This window comes from Haliaeetus albicilla, chromosome Z (assembly GCF_947461875.1).
Source record: "Haliaeetus albicilla chromosome Z, bHalAlb1.1, whole genome shotgun sequence".
Lineage (NCBI taxonomy): Eukaryota > Metazoa > Chordata > Aves > Accipitriformes > Accipitridae > Haliaeetus > Haliaeetus albicilla.
This window is the reverse complement of record NC_091516.1, coordinates 11392398-11415192: the sequence shown is the minus strand read 5'-3', so window position 1 is coordinate 11415192 and position 22795 is coordinate 11392398. Positions and strand designations below refer to the sequence as shown.

The window sequence follows — 22795 nt, the reverse complement described above, 5'->3', positions numbered from 1 at the left end:
GAGCAGTCTGTGACTGAAGGACTGCAGCCCACGCAAAGGACCCACGCTAGAGCAGTTTGTGAAGAACTGCAGCCTGTGGGAAGGACCCACGTTGGAGAAGTACATGGAGAACTGTCTTCTGTGGGAGGGACCCCATGCTGGAGCAGGGGAAGAGTGAGGAGTCCTCCCCCTGAGGAGGAAGGAGCAGCAGAGACAAGGTATGATGAACTGACCACAACCCCCATGTCCCCCTGTACCAATGGAGGGGAGAAGGTAGAGAAAATTGGGAGTGGCATTGAACTGGTAAGGAGGGAGGGGCAGGGGAAGGTATTCTAAGGTTTGGTTTTACTTCTCAGTATCCTTGTTTTGATTTGATTGGTAGTAAATTAAATTGGTTCTGTTTTTTCCCCAAGTTGAGCCTGTCTTTTGCCCGTGATTATAACTGGTTAGTGATCCCTCCCTGTCCTTGTCTTGACCCACGAGCTTTTCTTTCCTCCTCATCCCACTGCTGATGGGAGGAGCAAAAGTGTGGCTTCATGGTGCTTTGTTACCAGCTGAGCTTAAACTACGACAACTTGCATAAAACATTTGGTTACAGCTGCAGAAGGCTTTTCTGCTGATGGTAATGTCTTTTGATAACACTCTATTAAATTACTGGTGTAACTGACTAAAATGAGCAGTAAGTACTACAGTTAGGCAACCTTATCACTTCTCCTTTTGGGAGATACTCTTGAAACCTTTAGTAATTTCTTTTTAAATCTCTCAATGCCCTTCCCATTATCATTTAACATAAACTTTAATATAGTTAAAAAATGGATGCTTGAAAAGGGTCTCCTTTCTATCACAGCTTGGAACCAATGGTACGGTCAACTTAATCTTGACATTAGCTAGCAAAAGTGCTGACCTTCAGAAGCCCTGCCTTCTCTCTTCCTAAAGTTATTAACCCACGTAACATGAGATCCTGTACCAAACTGAGAAACTCGAATTCTTCTCTGTTATTGGCAATTTTTTTTTCCTTCCTGTCTTCCCTTCAGAATGTACTTCAGGAGCAGTTAAGAACTGTGATAAACACAGGTTACAACTGGAAAAATCCCAATACAGCACAGATACCATTTCAGAAGCATAAAAGTATACCTAAATGATGTGATTAGTCCTATGACAAAGTAAAAAGTCTTCAGACTACTAAAATACTTATGTGGGCTGTGCCTCCAATGACACTGGCCGTGTTGGTACACCAGTACAAGACTCTGAATCAGAATGTATTAACAGTTCATTTTATTAGCACAAAATAATCAGATGGGTAGATGATGCAATACTGCCTTTTGGCAGGGTTAACATCAGCAGATACATGATACATTGCTGGATTACAGAGAATCCATAGCAGTTTTGATACTAATAGGCAGTAGAACTCAAGACAGCTACCAGATTCATTATCCCCTGTGTGAAAAACAAAGGACATTTCAGTTATATTTTTAATCATAAATACATTCCACTCACTTTTGTGCTGCTAGTCACTTGGTACCAGAGGCTTCACCTCCTCGCTTGGACAAGGAACACGTCTGGATGCAAGTCATGCCATGGCTTCCCACCATGAAGACTTCAGCAGTAACCAGATTCAAGAGCTCCTCCCTCCTCAGCTCTACCACCAGCTCATTGCTGCCCTGAAGCCAGAGTTCACTACTCCCTCTACCATACCTGTACAATTGTGTGTGGTTCTATTCTGTAAACCCCAACACTGAAATGATCCAGGTTAAACATAGCTGCTGTGGGAGCAGGAAGGTCATAGCCAGTCTGATGTCAGCCTTTCTGATGAACTCAGAGCTGGGCTGATGTGAAATGGGCCACTGAAGAGAACAGCTGGACTGGAGACTCTATATGCCACTCTGCTGCTAAAGCTCTTTATGGTGGAACTGCCAGCAAAGCCTAGTAAGCAAAGTCAAGTAGGGATGAAAGTTCATCATCGGGAAATGTTAACATATGAGGAGAGCTACCTTGAAGGTGCAACTGAGATCAGCAAGAGATTAACAAAAGCTGCTGGGACACTGCATACAAAAAACCTAACTGGAATTAGAGGTAAGAATAAAGATGAGAGTAAAGAGAAGCCCATTCTTTCACTACAGAAGAATTCAATATAGAGCATTTGAAGTAAGCAGAAACACTAGACTGTATGTATACAGGTTTTTCATTACATCATAACCTTATGCCCCTTCATATTGCATTCCAGTTGATAAAAAAATAATCTTCTGCAAACATCAGCTGTATGTACTGCTCCAGAAAGGATTGTCTAACAAGGGCAGACAAACCACAGAAAAAGAAAAGGCTAGGATCAGGGTCAGTGTCTCAGAGCCAGAACTATTTTTCATTTAAAAAGCAAAAAAGAAAAGAAAAGGAAAAAAAAGATCTACACACTGGAAAGGGTATGCATTCAGAGAAACTGCAGTTATTACCAGCAAAGCACTGCAGTGGATCCATGACACCCTTGCAGGGTGAATGTCCTTTCCAGAGGAATAGGTCAGTTGCAATTGTCAGCTAACAAAATAAAACGATAGTCAGAAAACTAGCTCCTTGCAAAGGCCAACATGATTCACATCAACAAGGAGAGCTGAAGGACAAAACCAAAAGATCCTAAATTATTCTCATCTAAGGCAAGGTATTTTAGGTACATGGCATGCAGAAAACTGGCCAGGAAGCAGAAAGAGACAGAGACTTATTTCATTTAACAGGTGAGCAGTCCAAGAAACAACCTTGGGGAAAACAGACATCTCTAAAGAAAAAAACAGAAACAAAAAAACAAAAAACCAACAGAAATAAGGGGCATCAGGTATTGAGCACATTACATAGTTTATTTCTGAAGGCACAGAAGCCTGGAAGCAGGTGTGAGGAGGAAGCATGGTTTTGGTTGCATAGGCTGGTAGCTAATTCAATGATGTACAGGCTTTAATACTGATACCAAAAGCAGTTTCCATACAATAGCAGTTACCATTAACAGCATAGTTGTTGTCATGAAAAGAGCAATATCTATAGACAAGCTAGTGAGAATATCAAGTGACACAAGCATACACTCTTATCTGAAGAGATTTCTACCTTAGATTGAAGCAGCCACTGTCCTCTCTTTTTTCTCTCCATTTTTATTAGCTGCCAGACCAAGATCAGAAGCAACAGTGGCAGTAATTCCATACAGAGATGAATTCACCAAACACCACAGCTGGCCCCTGACAGCTTTGTGAGTATTTAGCACTGAAGAAAAAAAAAAAATCACAGCAACATCTCCATCCACATCAAGCTGGACAAATGCTAATGCCGGCAGGTCTATTTCAATGTTTTGTTATTAAGTGTCATACTGAACAAAACCTCCTCACATATCCCCAAACCATGATCTTTAAGCATGCTTCCTCCTCCAAGACTAGCCCTGTGCTATCTCCTCAAGATCTATCTGCACCCAAGATTTAAGTCCCTGCCACATCCCTCAGTGCCCTACACTCCAGCCTGAGCATCCTGGCATTTGCATCTAGCAAAAGCTGCAACAAAGCTCATGGCCAAAGGCTTCTGTCATACTTAAGACTCCATCTTGAACATTCTTACACACTGCAATCTACCTCCTGCTCTATAGTGTCTCACGCTAGCTGCGGTTGTTCCACTCAATTACCTAACCAACTGTGCTCAGAGGGCAATGTCATAGAGTCAGTGAGATGCCACAGTGCTACGCTGCAGCCAGTATGAGATAGCATAACACAGTGCTGTACAATTGCACCTGAAGTCTTAATTTCAAAGCACAGGTCAAGAATTAAGTCCCTTCCCCCTGTAATCTAAGTGTGTTAGAGGCACATCTAATAAATAAGTAAAAGAGGATTAGGAAACAGAAGCTACAGTAGATCACCTTTTTTCTTCCTGATACCAAAGTAGAATTGCTGGCTCTGTTGACGATAATGACCAGATGAGATCAATGTGACTTAGCATTTTTGTTTTTATATACATGCACAAAATAAATAAATATATAATGACCTAAAAAGCTTTATAATCCTACTGAATTGGACAGTAAGGCAAAGAAATGTGAAAAAAGTGTTTTATTCTGGAAGTTTGATCCTCAGCCCTTTCACTGTCCCCCTCCACGACCCATAGTTCTCAAAGTTTGGGTTTGTGTGGTGAGGTTTTGGTAGCAGGGGAAGGGCTGGAGGGTTGCCTCCTGTGAGAAGCTGCTAGAAGCTTCCCCGGCTCCAAGTCAGACCTGCCTCTGGCAAAGGCTGAGCCCATCAGCAACAGTGGTAGTGCCTCTGGGATAACAGATTTAAGAGGGGAAACCTGCAGCGGAGGAGGGAGTGGGATGTGAGAGGAACACCTCTGCAGATGGCGAGGTCAGTGAAGAAGAAGGAGGAGGACAAGGTGGTGAAAATCGGGAGCGGAGTTGAGTCAGGATGGAGGGAGGGGTGGGTGGAAGGTGTTTTAAGATTTGGTTTTTACTCCCCATTATCCTTGTTTTGATTTGATTGGTAGCAAATTAAATTGATTTTCCCCAAGTTGAGTCTGGTTTTTGCCCATGATCATAATCGGTGAGCGATCCCTCCCTGTCCTTGTCTCAACCCACGAGCTTTTCTTTCCTCCTCATCCCACTGCTGATGGGAGGAGTGAGCAAGCGGTTTTGTGGTGCTTTTCTGTCAGCTGGGCTTAAACCACGACACACACATGTACCCTTCAGAGTGGAAACAAAGCTCTTCATCAGTATATTTACTTACTTCCTAGTAGCAGTCGTAATATTTACAAAAAGGGCTGGAAGGAGGATTCAGGAAACTACAAGCCTGTCAGTCTGACCTTAGTGCTGGGGAAGGTTATGGAGCAGATCACCTTGAGTGCCATCATACAGCACGTACAGGACGACCAGGCGATCAGGCCCAGTCAGGATGGGTTTATGAAAGGCAGCTCCTGCTTGACTAACCTGATCTCCTCCTATGACAAGGTAACCCGCTCAGTGGATGAGGGAAAGGCTGTGGATGTTGTCTACCTGGATTTTAGTAAAGCCTTTAACACCATTTCCCACAGCATTCTCCTGGAGAAACGGGCTGCTTATGGTTTGGAAGTGTGTACTCTTTGCTGGGTGAAAAACTGGCTGGATGGCCAGGCCCCAAGAGTTTTGGTGAATGGCAGCTGGTCAGAAGTGGTGTTCCCCAAGGCTCAGTATTAGGGCCAGTTCTGTTTAATACCATTATAAGTGATCTGGACGAGGGGATCGAGTGCACCCTCAGTAAGTTTGCAGATGACACCAAGCTGGGTGGGAGTGTTGATCTGCTTGATGGCAGGAATGCTCTACAGAGGGATCTGGACAGGCTGGACCTATGGGCCAAAGCCAACTGTATGACATTCAACAAGGCCAAGTGCCAGGTCCTGCACTTGGGTCACAACAATGCAACCCCATGCAATGCACCTGGCTCAAACTCCATGCAGTACTACAGGCTTGGGGAAGAGTGGCTGGAAAGCTGCCTGGTAGAAAAGGACCTGGGGGTGTTGGTCAACAGCCAGCTGAATGTAGACAGTGGTGTACCCAGGTAGCGAAGAAGGCCAACGGCATCCTGGCTTATATCAGAAATAGTGTGGCCAGCAGGAGCAAGGAAGTGATTGTCCCCCTGTACTGGGCACTGGTGAGGCCGCACCTCGAGTACTGTGTTCAGTTTTGGGCCCCTCACTACAAGAAAGACATTGAGGCGCTGGAGTGCATCCAAAGAAGAACAACGAAGCTGGTGAAGGGTCTAGAGAACAAGTCTTAGGAAGAGCAGCTGAGGGAACTGGGGTTGTTTAGCCTGGAGAAAAGGAAGCTGAGGGGAGACCTTATCACTCTCTACAACTACCTGAAGGGGGGTTGTAGAGAAGCAGGTGTTGGTCTCTCCCAAGTAACAAGTGATAGGACAAGAGGAAATGGCCTCAAGTTGTGCCAAGGGAGGTTTAAATTGGATGTTGGCAAAAATTTCTTTACTGAAAGGGTTGTCAAGCACTGGAACAGGCTGCCCAGGAAAATGTTTGAATCACCACCTCTGGAGGTATTAAGAAGATGTGCAGATGCAGTGCTTAGGGACATGGTTTAGCAGTGGACTTGGCAGTGCTAGGTTTAGAACTGGACTCAATGCTCTTAAGGGTCTTTTCCAACTTAAATGATTCTATATGCTTCATGATATACAGAAGGCATTATTCACACCCAATGGCTTGATACTTTCGGTAATAAAACAAGACAACCAAGTGAAGTGTTACTTATTAAATCACCTTCTGTGAGGAGAGCAAGTAGACCAGTTGCAAGATGAGCAGTTGATTACTGAGTATCTCAGAATTTCACTGTATTTACAAATGGATCTAAGGCTGTGGCTAATACCAGAGCTTAATGAAGCTTTACATGAGTTTAATGAAGTAAAATGTCTTTCCAGTTTAAGAAAAATCATGCTGAAATGTACCACTGAAAACTACAGAGTAGTAAAGCTCTCCTATTCTTATATCAGATATACAGCATTTGTAATCAAATGTGTAATTATAAAACTGAAGCTTAAAAAGTTTTTAAAAGTTTGTATCTTTAAATACATTTCCATTTTTCCCCAATTTACACAATAGAATGCTTCAACAAGTTCTACCTAAAAGGGTATTAACAAAGGTTGTAAACTTGGAAAGCAGTAAATTGGAAAAATCCATCTCCAGTACACTGCAACTTCAATTTCTTTTGTCAGTAACAGGTAGAATATTAAACTCTGGAAAGCTTTACTGTGTGCACAAATGTAAACATAAGAAATCAAGTAAGAACATCTAAACTTAAAAATTACAGAAGCCACCATTTACAACCTCTACCACTTATTCCAAAGCACCTCTTAAGAGCTGCACTGTTACTTCTCTGATATAGTTTATTAGACTGAAAATCTGAGAGCTATTCATGATATTTTGTTTCTATTCAGATTGCAGAGCTATTGCAGCTAAAAGTGAAGCTGTATTTCATCCTGAAGCACATACCAAAACTGTAAGCTAACTGCTAGCTGGAGAATGGGGTGGGACATGTGTACAAGGTCAGAGAAACCACCTAGGGAAGGCAGACCAGCTGAGAAAGGCAGGCAAGCCCCAGTTGAGGTAAGTGACCTTCAACCAATGCACTCATGTCACTGAAGAGCACATCTGACAGGCCACCCCTCAGGCCCAAGGCACAGGACTCCCAGCTGTCTCTTCCAACCCAGTGCCTTAGAACCTGCGCTTCTGGGTTTAGTCCCAGAGGTCTCATATCCAGCTTCAAAATGATGACAACACAGCTCATACCCACGCTGATACTCTAGGTGGCTACAGTGCTCCTGTAAAGGGAACACACTTTGATTTCTTCATAAAGATGGACATGGAATCGTAACAGCATTTCACAAAGAAAGTTCAGCTTGGCACTTTGAAGTGACATAGAAACACCCAAATTTTCCTTAAAAAAAAAAAAAAAAAAAAAATCAAGTTCAAGGGAAAGCCTTTCCCTTTGATATTGTATGACGATGTCAGTCTTATTATCTTGGAAAAATTAGTGAATACAAAGACTTTCCCCCTTTTCCCTCTCTGATAAAAGATTTGTTGTTCTTCGTTATTCATGCTAAAATAACTGGTCAGAAACATTTTGAAACAGTGTGCTGATAGACTATGTCAGTCTAGCAAAATAAAAATGGGTTGTGAAATTAGTCAATTTTACCAGAATTTTATCTTTAAGCTGTTCCAAAAAAACATGAAGAATGCCATTAAACATTTTCTAAGTGAAACACAGGACTGTGCTAACACACAAATAATATTTAAAAGATAAAGCTTTAGTGAGACGAAATAGAAAAAGGAAGAAAGAAATATCAATCCACAACAATGCATATTTTTAAATGCTCCAAAGATTCATAAATTTTTCTCCTTTATTCCAATATAATAAAAAGTAAAAAGAAAAAGTCCTTCACAAAGTTAAATTTCCACTGCCATTATTCATCTTTTTAGGAGAGTTGCATAAACACAGCTGTGAGAGTACAAAGAAAATACAACAAAGGGACAAATGAAATAAGAAATCTAGAAATAAAAATTTTGTTTTAGAATGTGATGTTTGGTCTGATTTTTCTCCCTATTGCCTCCCAGGGGCTAAGACACCATAATGAAAGGACACCATTCAACTTCAGATAGTTTTAGTATGTAGCAAAGGAAGCAATAAATGTTGTGGGATAGATACAGAACCTAGTTGTATTGGCTTTGTGAGGCAAGGTTTTGGTAGCGGGGGGGGGGCGGGTTACAGGGGTGGCTTCTGTAAGAAGCTGCTGGAAGCTTCCCCTGTGTTCGAGAGAGCCCATACCAGCCAGCTCCAAGATGGACCCGCCGCCAGCCAAGGCTGAGCCAACCAGCGATAGTGGTAATGCCTCTGTGATAATGTTTTTAAGAAAGGAAAAAAAAAGTTGGGACAGACGGAAACGGCAGCCAGAGAGAGGAGTGAGAACATGCAAGAGAAACAACCCTGTGGACACCAAGGTCAGTGAAGAAGGAGGGGGAGGAGATGCTCCAGGTGCCGGAGCAGAGATTCCCCTGCAGCCCATGGGGAAGACCATGGTGAGGCAGGCTGTCCCCCTGCAGCCCACGGAGGTCCATGGTGGAGCAGATATCCACCTGCAGCCCGGGGAAGACCCCACGCCACAGCAGGTGGGTGCCTGAAGGAGGCTGTGACCCCGTGGGAACCCCACGCTGGAGCAGTGTGCTCCTGAAGGACTGCAGGCCATGGAAAGGACCCATGCTGGAGCAGTTCGTGAAGAACTGCAGCCTGTGGGAAGGACCCATGTTGGAGAAGTTCGTGGAGGACTGTCTCCCGTGGGTGGGACCCCACGCTGGAGCAGGGGAAGAGTGTGATGAGTCCTCCCCATGAGGAGGATGAAGCAGCAGAAAATAATGTGTGATGAAATGATCGTAAACCCCATTCCCCGTCCCCCTGTGCCACTGGGGGGGGTTGGTAGAGAATCCAGGAGTGAAGTTGTGCCCGGGAAGAAGGGAGGGATAGAGGGAAGGTGTTCTGAGATTTGGTTTTATTTCTCATTACCCTACTCTGGTTGATTTGTAATAAATCGAGTTAATTTTCCCCAAGCTGAGTCTGTTTTGCCCTTGACAGTAATTGGTGAGTGATCTCTCCTGTCCTTACCTCGACCCACAATCTCTTTGTTATATTTTCTCTCCCCTGTCCAGCTGAGGAGGGGGAGTGATAGAACGGCTTTGGTGGGCACCTGGCGTCCAGCCAGGGTCAACCCATCACACCAGTCATTCCACATTACTAAACATTTCAATAGTATCATTGCAACATTAATTCACCATATTATCCAGTTATGATTTTATTAATTATATGACACAATTCAGAAAGTCAGCATACTGGATCAGCAATAACATTCCTTCATATATACAGCTTCCTGGCATTGGTTACCTGTTGAACAGATCTCTCAACACTACCAAGACCATCTCTATCAAATAGATGTTTGATAAAAACAACTGGTGATTACACAAGGTCTGTCCAGGTATTACAGTCATTTCATACTTAGCACCGTAAGTTCTTGGAGTGTATTAGAATATAATTACATCTCTGTATTATGTTATAGCCGATATGAAACAATATGGCCTGTTCTAAGGTTATGAGTTCATGGTAACAAGAGACAACTAGGAAATTCAAGGTCACCAGCAGCCTTGCAGTCTTGAACAAATGAATTTCTCTGTGCGTCAACTTACCAAAGAGATAAGGTAATGCTATCCCTGTTTCAATGATAACAAGACACTGGGAAGGAAGAAAACAGAAAGATCTAGGGTGACTCAAAAAAGGTAAATTAGTTTCAAGTTTTCAGTGTTACAGCTGCAGATTGGTTATTCGGCTTTTTACTATTACGAAAAAAGAGAAAAGGAATATTGTCTTTACAGGCAGTGGGAGTCTTCTTCCCATAAAGCTTAATTACGGCATTAAAACAATTTGATTCTACATAGGCAGAAAGAGGTAGCTAGGATGTGCAGGGAGGGAGGAGATTGCATGCATTCTGTTCCCCCCTAAAATTTCACAAAACTAGACAGTAAAACATACTCTGCTTACATGAAACGATACTGAAAAACATATAGTGTGGAAAAATCAAATTACTCAAGGTGACATGCAAGAATGCAACAGTTTGATGACAAAACTAAGAGGATTAATTTAGGCAGAGCCAGACAACTTTAGCAGAGGTTCAGAAGCTTGGAACTTACCTTTCTGACAATATGGTATACAACAAAAATATATGCAAGTCTTGCACTGGCATGAGAGGTAACAAAAAATGTAGTTATCTTCTCTCATTGTAGTCTCCACGACTTCAGAGTACTCTGAATTCAAATCACTTATTTTTGTAAAACAGACCAAGATCTTCAGACAGCAGGCAATTCACTGTGCCAAGTGTGGGGGAAGGACTAAGTTACAAATTTTTACACACAGTTCTTCCCTCTCAGCTTTAGATTCAAGCAAGTGTAAAATGTTTTCAGATTTATTGGGGGGGAGGGGTTGATTGGTTTGGGGTTTTTTTAACTATTAAGATGTTCACTTCTTGCTGATCCCCACTGCCTTAAATTTAGATCTTCAATGTAATACTTAACTAGGCTCTGTGCCAAGCTTTACAGGCTGATCAGGAAAGCTCTTTCTATTAGAGAACTATCTCACAGCACAGCCAAAGCATAATAAGAAAGAAAGATTTCTATTTAGTTATAGAATTTTTAAAAAAAGAAAAATGTAATGTGTTGTCAATTATTTGACAAAGAATGTTGCATTATGGTACATGTGGCAATCCTCATAGCCAAGGCCAGAAATCAAATCAATAAAAAACAACTTACATGTGTAGCTTCAATTTTAAACAGTAAGAAAACAAACCCTTGAAAGCTATCTCCCAAAGAGAACAGAAATCAAAGGCCAGGACTGCATCTTGCACCCACTGCTCTGTCCAGCAACAGAAACTACTGGCAAAAGAAAAATTCATCTAAGGTAACTTTCTGTAACCCATTCTTGCAGCACAGCCATAGATGTTAAATTTTACGTAACAAAAATGTGTAACAGGTTTGCCTAAATTGCTTGGCAGTCTAACACATTAGCGTGCTGGGTACTCTCCCATTAGCACTGCTAGTTATGGCACTGCTCTCTTCTCCCTAACTGCATCTTGTTGATCACAGACAATCATTACAGTATTTGAACAAAGAACACTGGGCCATTCTGAAGGAGAAAAAGACAAGAATTAGTATCCTACAGGATTCTCATTGATTACTACGTTTCCTTAGTGATGCTAGAGAGAAAACACATTAAAAAATAGGTGCTTTAAATATGATCTTTTTTCTAGAATAGCTCCTTTGTGGAAACACATCCATTTATAGGTGCCCAAACCGTCTCCCTGCATGTCCTTAGAGCCTGAAGACATGAACACACACTTCACATACCTATACACCTAACTGGCTTTACTGGGATCAGCATCAGAAGAGCCTAGTATTGATTTGTCAGATAGACTCCATATCAGAGAGAAATTATATTGAAATAATTTAAGGTGTCTTTAGGGTGAAACAGGCAATCAAAAAGCATACACTACTATGCTTTGCAGCAGTGCTAAAAAACTAACTGGAATATTCCATTCTTACTGTTCAAACAAAGCAAAGGGCATAAGGTGCTACAGGAACGATTAAAAAAAAAAAAAATCAGTCCTGAACACAAACAAATAAATACATGGGAACTGAAGGGGAGAAAAGAAAATGCACTGGTTGTTTTGTCATAATTCTATTTTAAAACCACAAAACACCTTATGAAATGAGACATCATGATCAGTTCTTCCACAAATTTGTCACAAATGGTCAAAAATAAGCAAGTCCTCAGCTGCCATCTCAATCAGAAAAGAATACGGCTTTGCTGTGAGCTTAAACAGAATGTAAGAAAGCCAAAAGACAAACAGCAGAAAACCAAAGTTGGCATTACTGGCAGAGCAAATAGCAAGCAACATAAACAAACCAAAATCCAAAGACTCCTGAAAGAAATCTATGCTGAAAGATTAAGATCTATGCAGGGTCCTAAGAGAATAGACAGGAAAGCCAACCAAGTGCTATTTGAGAAATGAAACTGAACTAAGTTAACATTCAATCAAGATGTTACACTAGTTTAGCAGGCACAGTTCTCGAACTAAGGTAGAGAGAGACTGCTATCTTCAGAAGATCAGGGAGAAACACAATGAGGTCTGTGCAGCCATCTCATACAAGTAGCTTTGTGAGAGTTAAATTTCTTATCACTGCTGCAAAGCAAAGCACGAAAACACAGTAAGACCCGCTACCTAGTGGTAAACATTATATGCTATACATTAGATCTTCTCCTCTGTTGCCAACCAACCCAAGAAAATTGTAGATTTTTGGCTACCTTGACCTAAGAACAATCTTGAACTGTAGCTTACAGACAAGGGCAAAAGTGACAAAACAAGAAAATAGTATTCAGCTTCTTGCTTGAATGTTAAAATCTGCTATTTATCATTGTCAAAAAGTCACAGATACAGTCTATGAAAACAACATACTTGATCACTGCTCTGCTTACACCAAATAAACAACAATAATGTTTTATGTTTAAACACACAGTACTGTGTCTTGAGGAACCTAAAAAGGAAACAGCAAATGAACTAATAAAGAATCAGAGTACCATAAAATATAGCTTTTGCCCTAGTCATAAACATTTGCTCTTCCTAATTTTTCATTTCTATCACTCCTTCTTTCTTGCACTTTCTACATTTACTAAAATCTTGAAAATTTTGAGGTAATTTAAAACAAGGAAACCGCGTTCATAAGGGGCACTGGAGTCCTAAAATCAATTTTTCACTCATAACCTAAATTTTCCAGCTGTACCCATGAGTGTTGTATTCAGAAAATGTAAGAGGATAGGGATTATTTTCAGGCTCTTCTGCACACAAATTCTGACTACTAAATTCCCTAATATACCTGCAGAACTTGTGTAAAAGTTGTTTTAGAGCAACTGAAATGGTATCCTCCTTCTTGTGGCATAATTTAAAGCAAAGAGATAAAATACATTTAAAAACTTAACACATCAAAAGAACTCAAAACAGAAGTTAATGTAAGCACACATTTTATACGCTTTTTAGCATGCTTCCCTTGCTTTTCACATAGGAAGAAAAAGTTACATTGTGGGACAGGAGAGGAATCTGCATTATATGAAAAGCATCTTCAGATATGTTTCTGTATTCCGTACAGCATCATTTATCTGTAGAGAACACCAAGAATATTCAAATACACAAAGCATATGCAAAAACATATGCACACTTGAAGTTCTAGCTTTCTAGGGCTAAAATACTATCAGAAGAATTGTGACGTGACATTTATCTCCACACAACATATTAATGCACTTCAGTGCATTGTACAAGCTAGGTATTCTAAAAAACTACCACATTCCAGACAGCTGAAAATGAAATTCAGGAAAACATACATTGTTTAATAACAGGAACCACTAGTTACCAGTAATGCCACAAGCCCCATATTTTAACTAAGGGCCAGTTCTTAGTTTCTTTAAGATTGTGGTTTTGATAACTTAAACATTTCCTTGAAATTTGATCACCTGAATTTTTTTCTTTTACAGCACCTACACAAGAATGACATTTTTGCTATAGTGCTGCTAAATTAGATCTCTTATTTCTGACAGTAAAGCTTAAAAAAAACCCTTCTCATAATATTTTTCAATGCAGTTGTTCCCTTGCTTTGACACAGTGTCTCAGCTGGGGAAGATACCCAGATGTCTATCCCTATGAAACTAAGCCAACTATATATACAAAAGTAAGGAATTTCAAAAAGGACAAAGTACTCCAAACATAACGTGCTCTGTAGAAACTCGGAGTTTAGCATCTAAAGTCTCTGAAGAGCCTGCTTTTTCTCAAGGGCACAGACACTGAGTACAATTATCCTTTCTATCACTAATCCCAGTTGCTGCATGTCACTGTGGAGTGCTAAACTTGAGAACTAAAATCAAGGGGAACTTGAATGAAGAGGCAGGGGGAATCCAAGAGGAACACAACAGTAGAAAGTGAGAACAAGTAATTGAGTAAGGTTACAGAGGACATGAGTGGCTGACAGGAAACAATGTTGTTCTGATTTACATCAGATGAAGCAAGGATCCTATAGAGAAGAGAGTTAGGGTCACAGAAGAAGTTAGTGCTACATGTAAAGGGGAAAACTAAAGCCAAGAAGACAAAATTTTAAAAAATTACGAAATTGCAGGTTTGAGTGTTTTCCTTTTTGGTCATAACAATCATTTATGGATTTTTATGTAATTTTAATGCTCAGATGGATAATTGGCACTGCTATAAGCAAAAAAGTTTATTGATTTACTCTAATAGGAAAAGGAATTAATAGCATCTCAAAGTCTGTGGGCAATTTTGATAAAACCCCTAAATTAAGAAATGGAAAACTTAAGACTTTTAAAGCAAATGTACTGTATCAGCAGGTGAAAACAAATCTCAAATCACTATGCTAAATGTGACACATGAAGCAGCATCACAGTCAAAACTGCATCAAATTTGAATGAAGCATCTTCTGAAAAATTGCAGAAACATGGAAAACTACTAGTTTCATTAGTTGTGACAAAGTGAGTAAAAACCAATGCTAATAAAACCATTGTCAAACCAAGAACTACCCATGGAATTGAGGCAGGGAGGGGGAAACAAAACAAAACAAAAAAACCCCAACAAACTTGTTTCAATCAGAAGTTACTACCCTTCATGCAGCTATTATTCCAACTATTACTAACTAAGCAGGCAAAAAAACTCCCACCCCAAAAAAACCACCTCAAGTAGATTTTGGGGATAAGCCAAGTGACTCAGAAACAGGAGCTAGCGAGTGCACAGAGGAGTCCAAAGCTGGTTTTCTTTATGACTCTTAGAACACAACCAAGCTCAGTTCAAATTATTATGGATTCCACCACTGAGCTCACCAAGGATTTGACGTAAGGAACGTTAAGTTTATCCTTTGCCTTCCAAACCTAACACAAAAGAGTCAGTCAGCTTTGTGACAAATTGTAGACATTATCAAGAAATGTTACTGCAATTATCAGAAGGCATTAGTAAGAACTGCAATATGGGCTACAGACACCAAGTTTGGCCCCATGCCAAATATTTTAGCTTCGAATGCAGCAGGAGCCTTTTTTTTCCTTCATTTTGATTTTAGACTCTGAAATAAAGTGACCACAACACCAAAAGCAAAGACAGAAGAAAAGGTTAACCCTTTCAGAAAAAGCTTTCACAGCTCTAATAATAACAAAATATGTCTGACACAAAGCCTTTTAGAGGACCTGACAAACACGTAACAATGCATGAATGCCTGGAAAATAGAGGTGAATTAACTGATCAAGAGATTGTACACTCTGTTAGGCTTGCAGAAGTGACAGCTAATGAGGAGAGGAAAAGTGTTCTTCACATCGGTGTCTCTCCCTTCTCTCAGAAGGCTGGTCCTTTGCTTTATAAAGGCAGCTTTCACTGCCTACCACTATTTAAGCAAAGAAAACATCTATTCTAACCTGCACATCCCTCCCCCTACAACAAAAATAGATCTAAAATGCCCTGTCTCCTATCACAGTGTCTAGAATGACTTAAAAATAGAGATAGCTCTATCAGGAAAAAATTTAATAATTTATCAAGAACATACAAATTTTTTTTTTTTTCACATTTTACATGTATGTATGCTGCTCATGCAAACACCTCATAAAATGAAAGAGCAAGTGTCACAATTTAAGTAGTTCTGAGCATTACTTTGCAGATAGAGCCCCTGAAGAAATAATTTATCAGACAGGACTGGGCACAACTACTAAGCAGAGGATGAATGGAGCATGCAGTCACACAGCTATTCCCACACAACACCGGAAGAAGACAATATATCCCATCTTCATCTCAGCTGATTAATCTGAATCTACTGGAAACTGCAAACTGTACAGATTTTTCTATTAATCCTTCTCTGGTTCCACGCCCTCTACAGACTTTTTCTTCCACACGCTCACCAAGAGGCAGAGACACATCTCAGACCTGATTCACAGCTACGCAACTGTGAAGTTGAACTCCATACTGGAAATCTATTGCGACCAGTACAGAAACACCAGCAGAGAAAATGGATCAGGTCCCTCTTGCCTAGTGGGAGGGAGAACACTGTTGTACACAGCACTCAAATCAGTGAAAATTAAGAACCTTTCAAGAACTTCATCTGTAAGACCAACTTTTCCACCCTTTCTCTTCAGTTTGCAACAGAGGCCAAGTCTAATATTCTCCAGCTTTTATCGTCATTTTTTCCTCAGCAGACCACCCCAAGAACACATTCCCAAGCATGAACTGCATCCACAGAAGACACAGTTACAGCCTCCCTATTTCCTTTCCTTTCCTATACAGTGTGGCTTCCCAGCTGACACTCCTACTTCACACATCAATTTTCAGTATTTCAGAAAGAATTATTTTCATGAAGCCTCCTACTCCAGAGAAATGGCACCTGTTTAGGAGCCATAAATAAGGTCACTTTTCCTCTGAAATTATTTCCTTTCTGTCTGATTTCTCAGAACGTATTTTTAGGTGAGCTAATAAGCAAGGACCTGAAAAAATCTGTAAGGTTTTACTTTTTGCAAAGGTTTGGACACTTTATGTACCAGTGACCAGATTTCAAAATGTTTGCCTACTAAAGCCAACAATTTTCCTGTACTGGAGGTGGAGGAAAGGAGTAGTCAAGGCTACGTAATGACTGTACTGCCCCTTACCACCTTTTCTAGAAATATCTAGAATTAGTATAAACTGACCCCTCACTTCTGCCAAAATCGCAACACTCCATTTACACCAGATTTTCATTTACACTGCCTGGTTCCATTTCTACAGCAATAAGTCAAAATTTTGCGATTAAATTCTTTTTACCTCACACCCCCTCAAATCAATGCCTGAAGTACAGTATTAGAAGATTTTCACTTGGAATTTCCATGTTGGCTATAATCATATCTCAGCAAACGTAATGCAATGCAGGCATTCCAAATTTAAAGAAGCCTTAGATCCCCATGAAAATTTTCCAGCATTTACAAAAAAATATACCTAAAGACAAGAAAATAAACACAGCGTTTTCTTTGACATTTGGGAGGTTTCACATATAGCTGATTTCTCTGCCATTGGTCAATTCCTCTGCAAGTCCAATCAAAGAAGCTCATGTAATTACCCCAAGATTTACAAGAGAGTGCTTACAAGCTACTTCGAGGCAGAACTGAAATTACCAGAAGGAAAAGGGAAGGCCCAAAGCATCTGTTCGACAAAGAGAAAGCTTCATCAGTTCTGAAAGCGTGACTGAAGCTGGCTGCATCTGGCAGTAAGATTTCTCCCACATTCCCGTATCAGTCTTACAGATTGAAGGAAATACATGTTACCTATATCCACCTTTACATGGGTTTGGAGTCTTTAAGGTTTAAAGCAGTATAAAACACACTGCTCAAATGAACACCTCCTAGACAAATTCATGGAAGAAAGATGAAACATAAGCTGCCAGCACAATGCAACTGTGATGAAGAACATGCAGGTAGTTAGCTGTTTTCATTTTTTTTTTTAACTTATTCTCAAGAAGATACCTATTTCAATCAACACTAAGTTATACTTGGCATTTTTAGAAGTTGAAAGAAATGGTCAATTTTCTCCTGATGTTTCTTACAAATAAGAAGTGTTCTTTGTAATTAAAGCTTCAGAATCTGCTCACCGAAAAGAAGCACATACTACAGATTCCGAAGATTTTATTCTTCTATGAATACAATCAATATAAGCAACTGGACGTAAAGGACGAGGTAGTAGTAAGATGAAATACGTGTATGTATTCAGGATGCAACAAATTAAAGTCTCAGTTTCTCTCTTAGAAGCCTGAGGACTAGAAAAACCTTCCACATATCAACCCAAAACAAGATTTATCCAAGTCTACATATTTACTTAAGGCTTATATTTTGATATTCAATTCAAGCTGCTTCCTGGCCTTTTTTAAACACAGCATGATGGTGCATGGTATTAAACACAAATACATCAGGTTCCCGTCTAAAAGGAAATGGTCTGTGTCCCCTGAAAATCAAGCTTTGAAGCAAATTGTGTACAAACACAAAAAAAAAAACCCAGCACTTGCACCAATCTGGCTTTTAATTTAAGCATGCGCTGTTAGTTTTTATATGACTGGTTTAATTTAAATGCACCGTCACCTAAGAAGGCACACAGCTTTGAAGCAGATTTACCTGCTTCTATCATTTCTACCTCTAACCAGAAGAACTGACAGTCATATGAAGTAAAGTTAGCTGACCTTTCATTAAAGATCACAGATATTTCAGGACAGTCTTAACCCAGAACCTTTCCTTTTCCTTTTTCTTTTTTTTAAATCCCTTTCATAATATTCTCAATAGACTTTAAAGGAAAGTATCAATTACATATGAAAGAGAAGAGGGGACAAAAGATACATGGATTGCTCCCACACAACAACATAATGGCAGGAGAATTATTTAGGTTTTTAAGGGTAAGAACATATACTACTACTGTAAAATAACCAACTCATTACTTAGGGATGTACTATAAAAAGCAAATGTCAGCCAAGCAGACAACTTAGAGACTTCACCTAATCGGTATTTACTAACAAGAATTAAATAGGGGCTACACTCCTTGTCACATGCTATATCATCTGCCTTCCAGCTCACAAATTCATCATACTAGCCTCTAGGCTAGTTGCACAGACAACAGATGAAGATAAAAACAGAGCAATAGAAGAACGTAAGGGGAGCGAGGGAACAATATGAAGATAGATTCAGTTAAGCATCTAATGAATACAACTTGAGTGTAAATAGGATTTCTCTGCCTCCATCTTTCTCTAGACAATAGCATGTCAACTTGAACAACTTTGACCATTGGCTACTTTTCTCCACACTAGGACCAGATTCTAATGACAGCCATGAGGTACACCTCTTCAAAAACAATTTATTACTGCTTGCACTGCAAGTGTGAATTGGTCTTTCTGGTACTGGGATTATTCACTACATAGCTTCTAATACTCTCAAGTGACCATGTAAGCATATACAGGAGCAAGCAAGTATTCTGTGAAATAAGCTTGGTATTCATTCAAAATCACTTTGTTAAAGTTACAGAACATAAAACAAGCAAACAAACAAACAAACAAAAACCCCTCAAAAATAACATTTGCAGAACTCAACAACAGACTTTCACATTAAGGTTTGTGCTATCCCTTAATCAGAATGGACTGCTGTTCAATTCTTGTTGAAAGGCAGAAATCCGGTTTACACTACTCAATGGATTACAGCAGGTTTAGCAGGAGGAAATCTGGTTTCACTGTGAAGATCTACCTCTCGAAACTTTTAAATCCTCTCCTTTAAAAGCTGTCATCGGCAGTCCCAAGCTGCAGCAGAGATTCTCTTTCCCACTTTAAAATCAATTAATAGAAAAGATTTAGGATTTAAGGACTAGATAAAGTCTCAGAATCTGCTTATAAAAGTTACTCATTTTCTACAGGCAAATGCTATCACACAAAAAGTTAAAGAAAAGCTAACGGATTCTTGAAAGACTAAGAGGCCCCAGAGAGTTTTTAGGACCTCTCTATGCTACATAACAAGCCCAGCTACAGATCCTGCTTATTTTCGTCTGTCTAATAGAAACAGTCACACCTGATCAGCACCAGGTTGAGAGCACTGATCAGAAAAGGCATCTTTCTGAAAAGTTCACAACTGTACAAGTTCAGTGCATTTTAAACACTATAAGCAGTTTTACATTACTTAAGAATAACGATCCCAAATATAAGGAGGCTTTCCTCTTCACCCTCCTCCCATTGAAACATTGCGGATGTAAAGGAAAACAAAAGAAAGGAAGTACATTCATCGCTGAGGGCGACTTGAGCAAAGGGGCTTTCTAAACAATGGGCCTGAATGATGTAGTTTGAGGTGGTGCTCCATTTTGGTGGAATTGTGGAAAAGTAACTACACCCTATGCTCGATTTTTATCACACGCTCTTTATTAATACCCTTTCCGCCAAAAAAAGAAAGTTATTCGAGCGTTTAATACGTTATCCAAGAAGAGTGCGCAGCTCGAGTCTTGCGTTCAAACAACATACGGTACCAACATTTTGCCATAGCCCACACTCCATTTGGGATACGTCATTTTCTTGAGTTTACGAACGCCAGCGGAAAAGTCAGCCAAAAGCTGACTGAAAACGGCAACGCTCCCGCCTCGCCGCCGTACGAAGTGTGCCGCAAACGCCCAGAAAGCCGTAAGCAGGCGAAACTTTCTCCCCCCGGTAATGGCCGTCTATTCGCGATCCTCAGAGCACTGCTAACGGGGAGCACACGCCCGCACCGCCACCGCCGCTCCTGCCTCGCCAGCTCGCCGAGAAGCGCCCGGCGCCGCGCAGAACTCCTCAGCGGCCGCCTGCCCGTTGGGGCCAACGGTCGCGCCGTTCCGAAGCCCGGACGACGCCACGCCGCGCCCCTGCCGCCCACAGGTGTGCCCGTGTCGTCCCGTCCCGTCCCGTCCCCGCCGCCGGGCCCGCCGGCACGCCTCGCGGCAGGTGAGGGCAACTTCGAAACTGAGGGGAGGTGGGGGCCGCCCCCCGCCGGCACCGCCCGCCCGCCCCTACCTGCAGACCCCGTCTCCGCAGGATGCCCGGCTCGTCCATGGCGCCGCTCCGCCGCCCTCACGCCGCTGCGGCGCCTGGCCATGCCGGACTGCCCGGACCCCGCGCGCCGCTCCGCATCCCCGCAGCTGCTGAACGCTGACATCACGGCTGCGCCGATTGGCGCCGCCGGGGCACGTGACCGCGCGAGTTGTGCACCCCGGCAACTTCGGCGCGCGCCGGCGGGGTAGCCGCGCGCGCGCGCTCACGGGGCCCGAGCCGGGGCGGGGGGGGGGAGCGGAGGCGGAGGGGGGCACGAGGGCACCGGCCGGGTCCGGCGCGGCGCCGCCCCCCCCCCGCCCTGGCCCGGCACCGCGCGCCACGTGAGGCCGAGGTGCCCCAGCCCCGCCCCGCCTCGGTCGGGGCGGGTCCGCCGGCCCCCCCCGTGCCGCAGCCAGGTGCGGCCCCGTCCCTGAGGGGAAAAGGACGGAGCGCGCCGCCCCCGCCGCCGGGCCCGGCCCGCTCACCGGCACCGCCAGGCTGCCAGCCCGCCCCGGAGCATCGCGCCGCGGGCCGGTGTCACTCACGGCGCTACTCGCACCGGATCAAAACACGCCGCGGGAAAAATCGCTTAAACGCAGTCATGAGGTGGAGCGTGAACCCGCGGCTTGGGGAGACGCAGTCAGAAGAGAGCATTCCCGTCACGTGTAAGTAATTTCAGTGTCTGTTTCGGCTTGTTTACCTCGCTCCGCCTCATCTTCGTTCGATTCAAGGCAGGCAAGAGACGAACAGCAAGTTTTCCTTTACTTCCAAAATGCGACTGCAGTAACACACGGTAACAGCGCTTAACAAGAAGGGACCCCTAACAGGACTTCCCCGCTGAGCCCGCGGAGAAAGAGAGGACAGGCTGCCTCGGGGGGCAGAGCACCGCAGCCAGCAGGTCAGGCTGCCACCTCGGCCACGTCGCCCGGGCGCCTCGCCGCAGCTTCGCTGACCTGACTGAAGCAAGGAAAACTCCCCTCCGTCAAAAACTAGCTGCTGGATCTGAAAAGGTTACGCCTGGAAGCACAGATGCTAAGCAGGAAAAAGGTACTGGACTCTTCTTATCAGCTAAGCTGCTGGTTAAACAAATTATTGATTTTTTTTTTCCTTCCCAAAGCTGTCATCACACTATTAGCTATTCGCCCATTAACAGTCTAAGATGAGGATTATGACAATCACACCCTCAAATCTAGTATAAAAAAAAAATTGATTTCCTGTCAGATTGCATCATTGTGAGAAGTGGTCCATGTACATTCCGTAGCAGTAAAACCTGCTAGGGGCAAAAGCATTTAGAACAAAAAATGAAGGATTACTGAAAGGATAACGCTGAGCAGTAACAGCTTTTCTTCAGATAAGAGGAAGAAAAGGCTGCTGTACTTGCCCCCCCGCCCCGCTCCCTGCACCACTATTCTTCATATGACTGAAGTGCATTAACGTTATTGGTTTACACTTTTTACAGTAAAAGGAAATTTCAGCACTTTCACTAAGCTACATGTCTCTGAGACCTCCAACTATATTATTTTAAAAAACAGTCAATTTTTATCAGTGTTACCCAGCGACATTAACTGGACGAGTTTCCCCTTCCTTGTCTCTCCAAGTCTCCAGCTTCAAATGCATCCATAGCATCAGGTCAATGGCTTAAACTTAGCCATTACCAATTTCAGTTACAGGATCAGAGCTGTATTTCAGTTCAGAAAGAAATAAGAAGCTTGTACTGACCAAAAGTCCAGTTCCACAGGAGGGAGACAAGAAAAATCAAACACACTGATAGATTTATAGATTCATAGGCCATCAGGGAGCATTGTGACTGTCAAGTCTGACCTCCTCTGTTACAAAGGCTACTCAATTCTCCTGAATTAATTTATTTTTGAAGTATAACGTCTCTTCAAACAGCATGCTGAACCTAGGGAAAATTTTTTCACTTTACAGAATCAAACTCAAAAGTGACTAGATCCCTCACCTCTGTGAAACAAAGGGAAAATGGAGTTACATGAAGGATATACAGGTATCTCCTTTGGGTTCCTCCCAAACTCCTCTTTTCCCATTTCCATTTCAAAATGTCATCTTTTCTTTCTTCTTTGTTAACACTTCAAAACTTTCTGCCACTCAGTCACAGCTATGTGCCCTCGCATCCTACCTTTTCTATATTTCTGTTTCCAAGGAA

General features: G+C 42.1%; 1 protein-coding gene across 7 annotated transcripts in view; it reads right to left on the bottom strand.

The window, feature by feature from the left end:
- MAST4 (microtubule associated serine/threonine kinase family member 4) overlaps positions 1-22795 on the bottom strand; it is a 307197-nt gene that overhangs the window by 185092 nt on the left and 99310 nt on the right. Inside the window, exon 1 of one of the 7 annotated variants that reach the window (XM_069776442.1) lies at positions 20614-20734. The exons of 4 other annotated variants lie outside the window; for them this stretch is intronic. In XM_069776442.1, the coding sequence (XP_069632543.1) occupies positions 20614-20652 (39 nt within the window). In that variant the 5' untranslated portion in view covers positions 20653-20734. Of the gene's footprint in view, positions 1-20613; positions 20735-22795 lie in introns of those variants that run through there. 2 more of the 7 variants (XM_069776439.1, XM_069776446.1) reach the window with 2 other exon arrangements.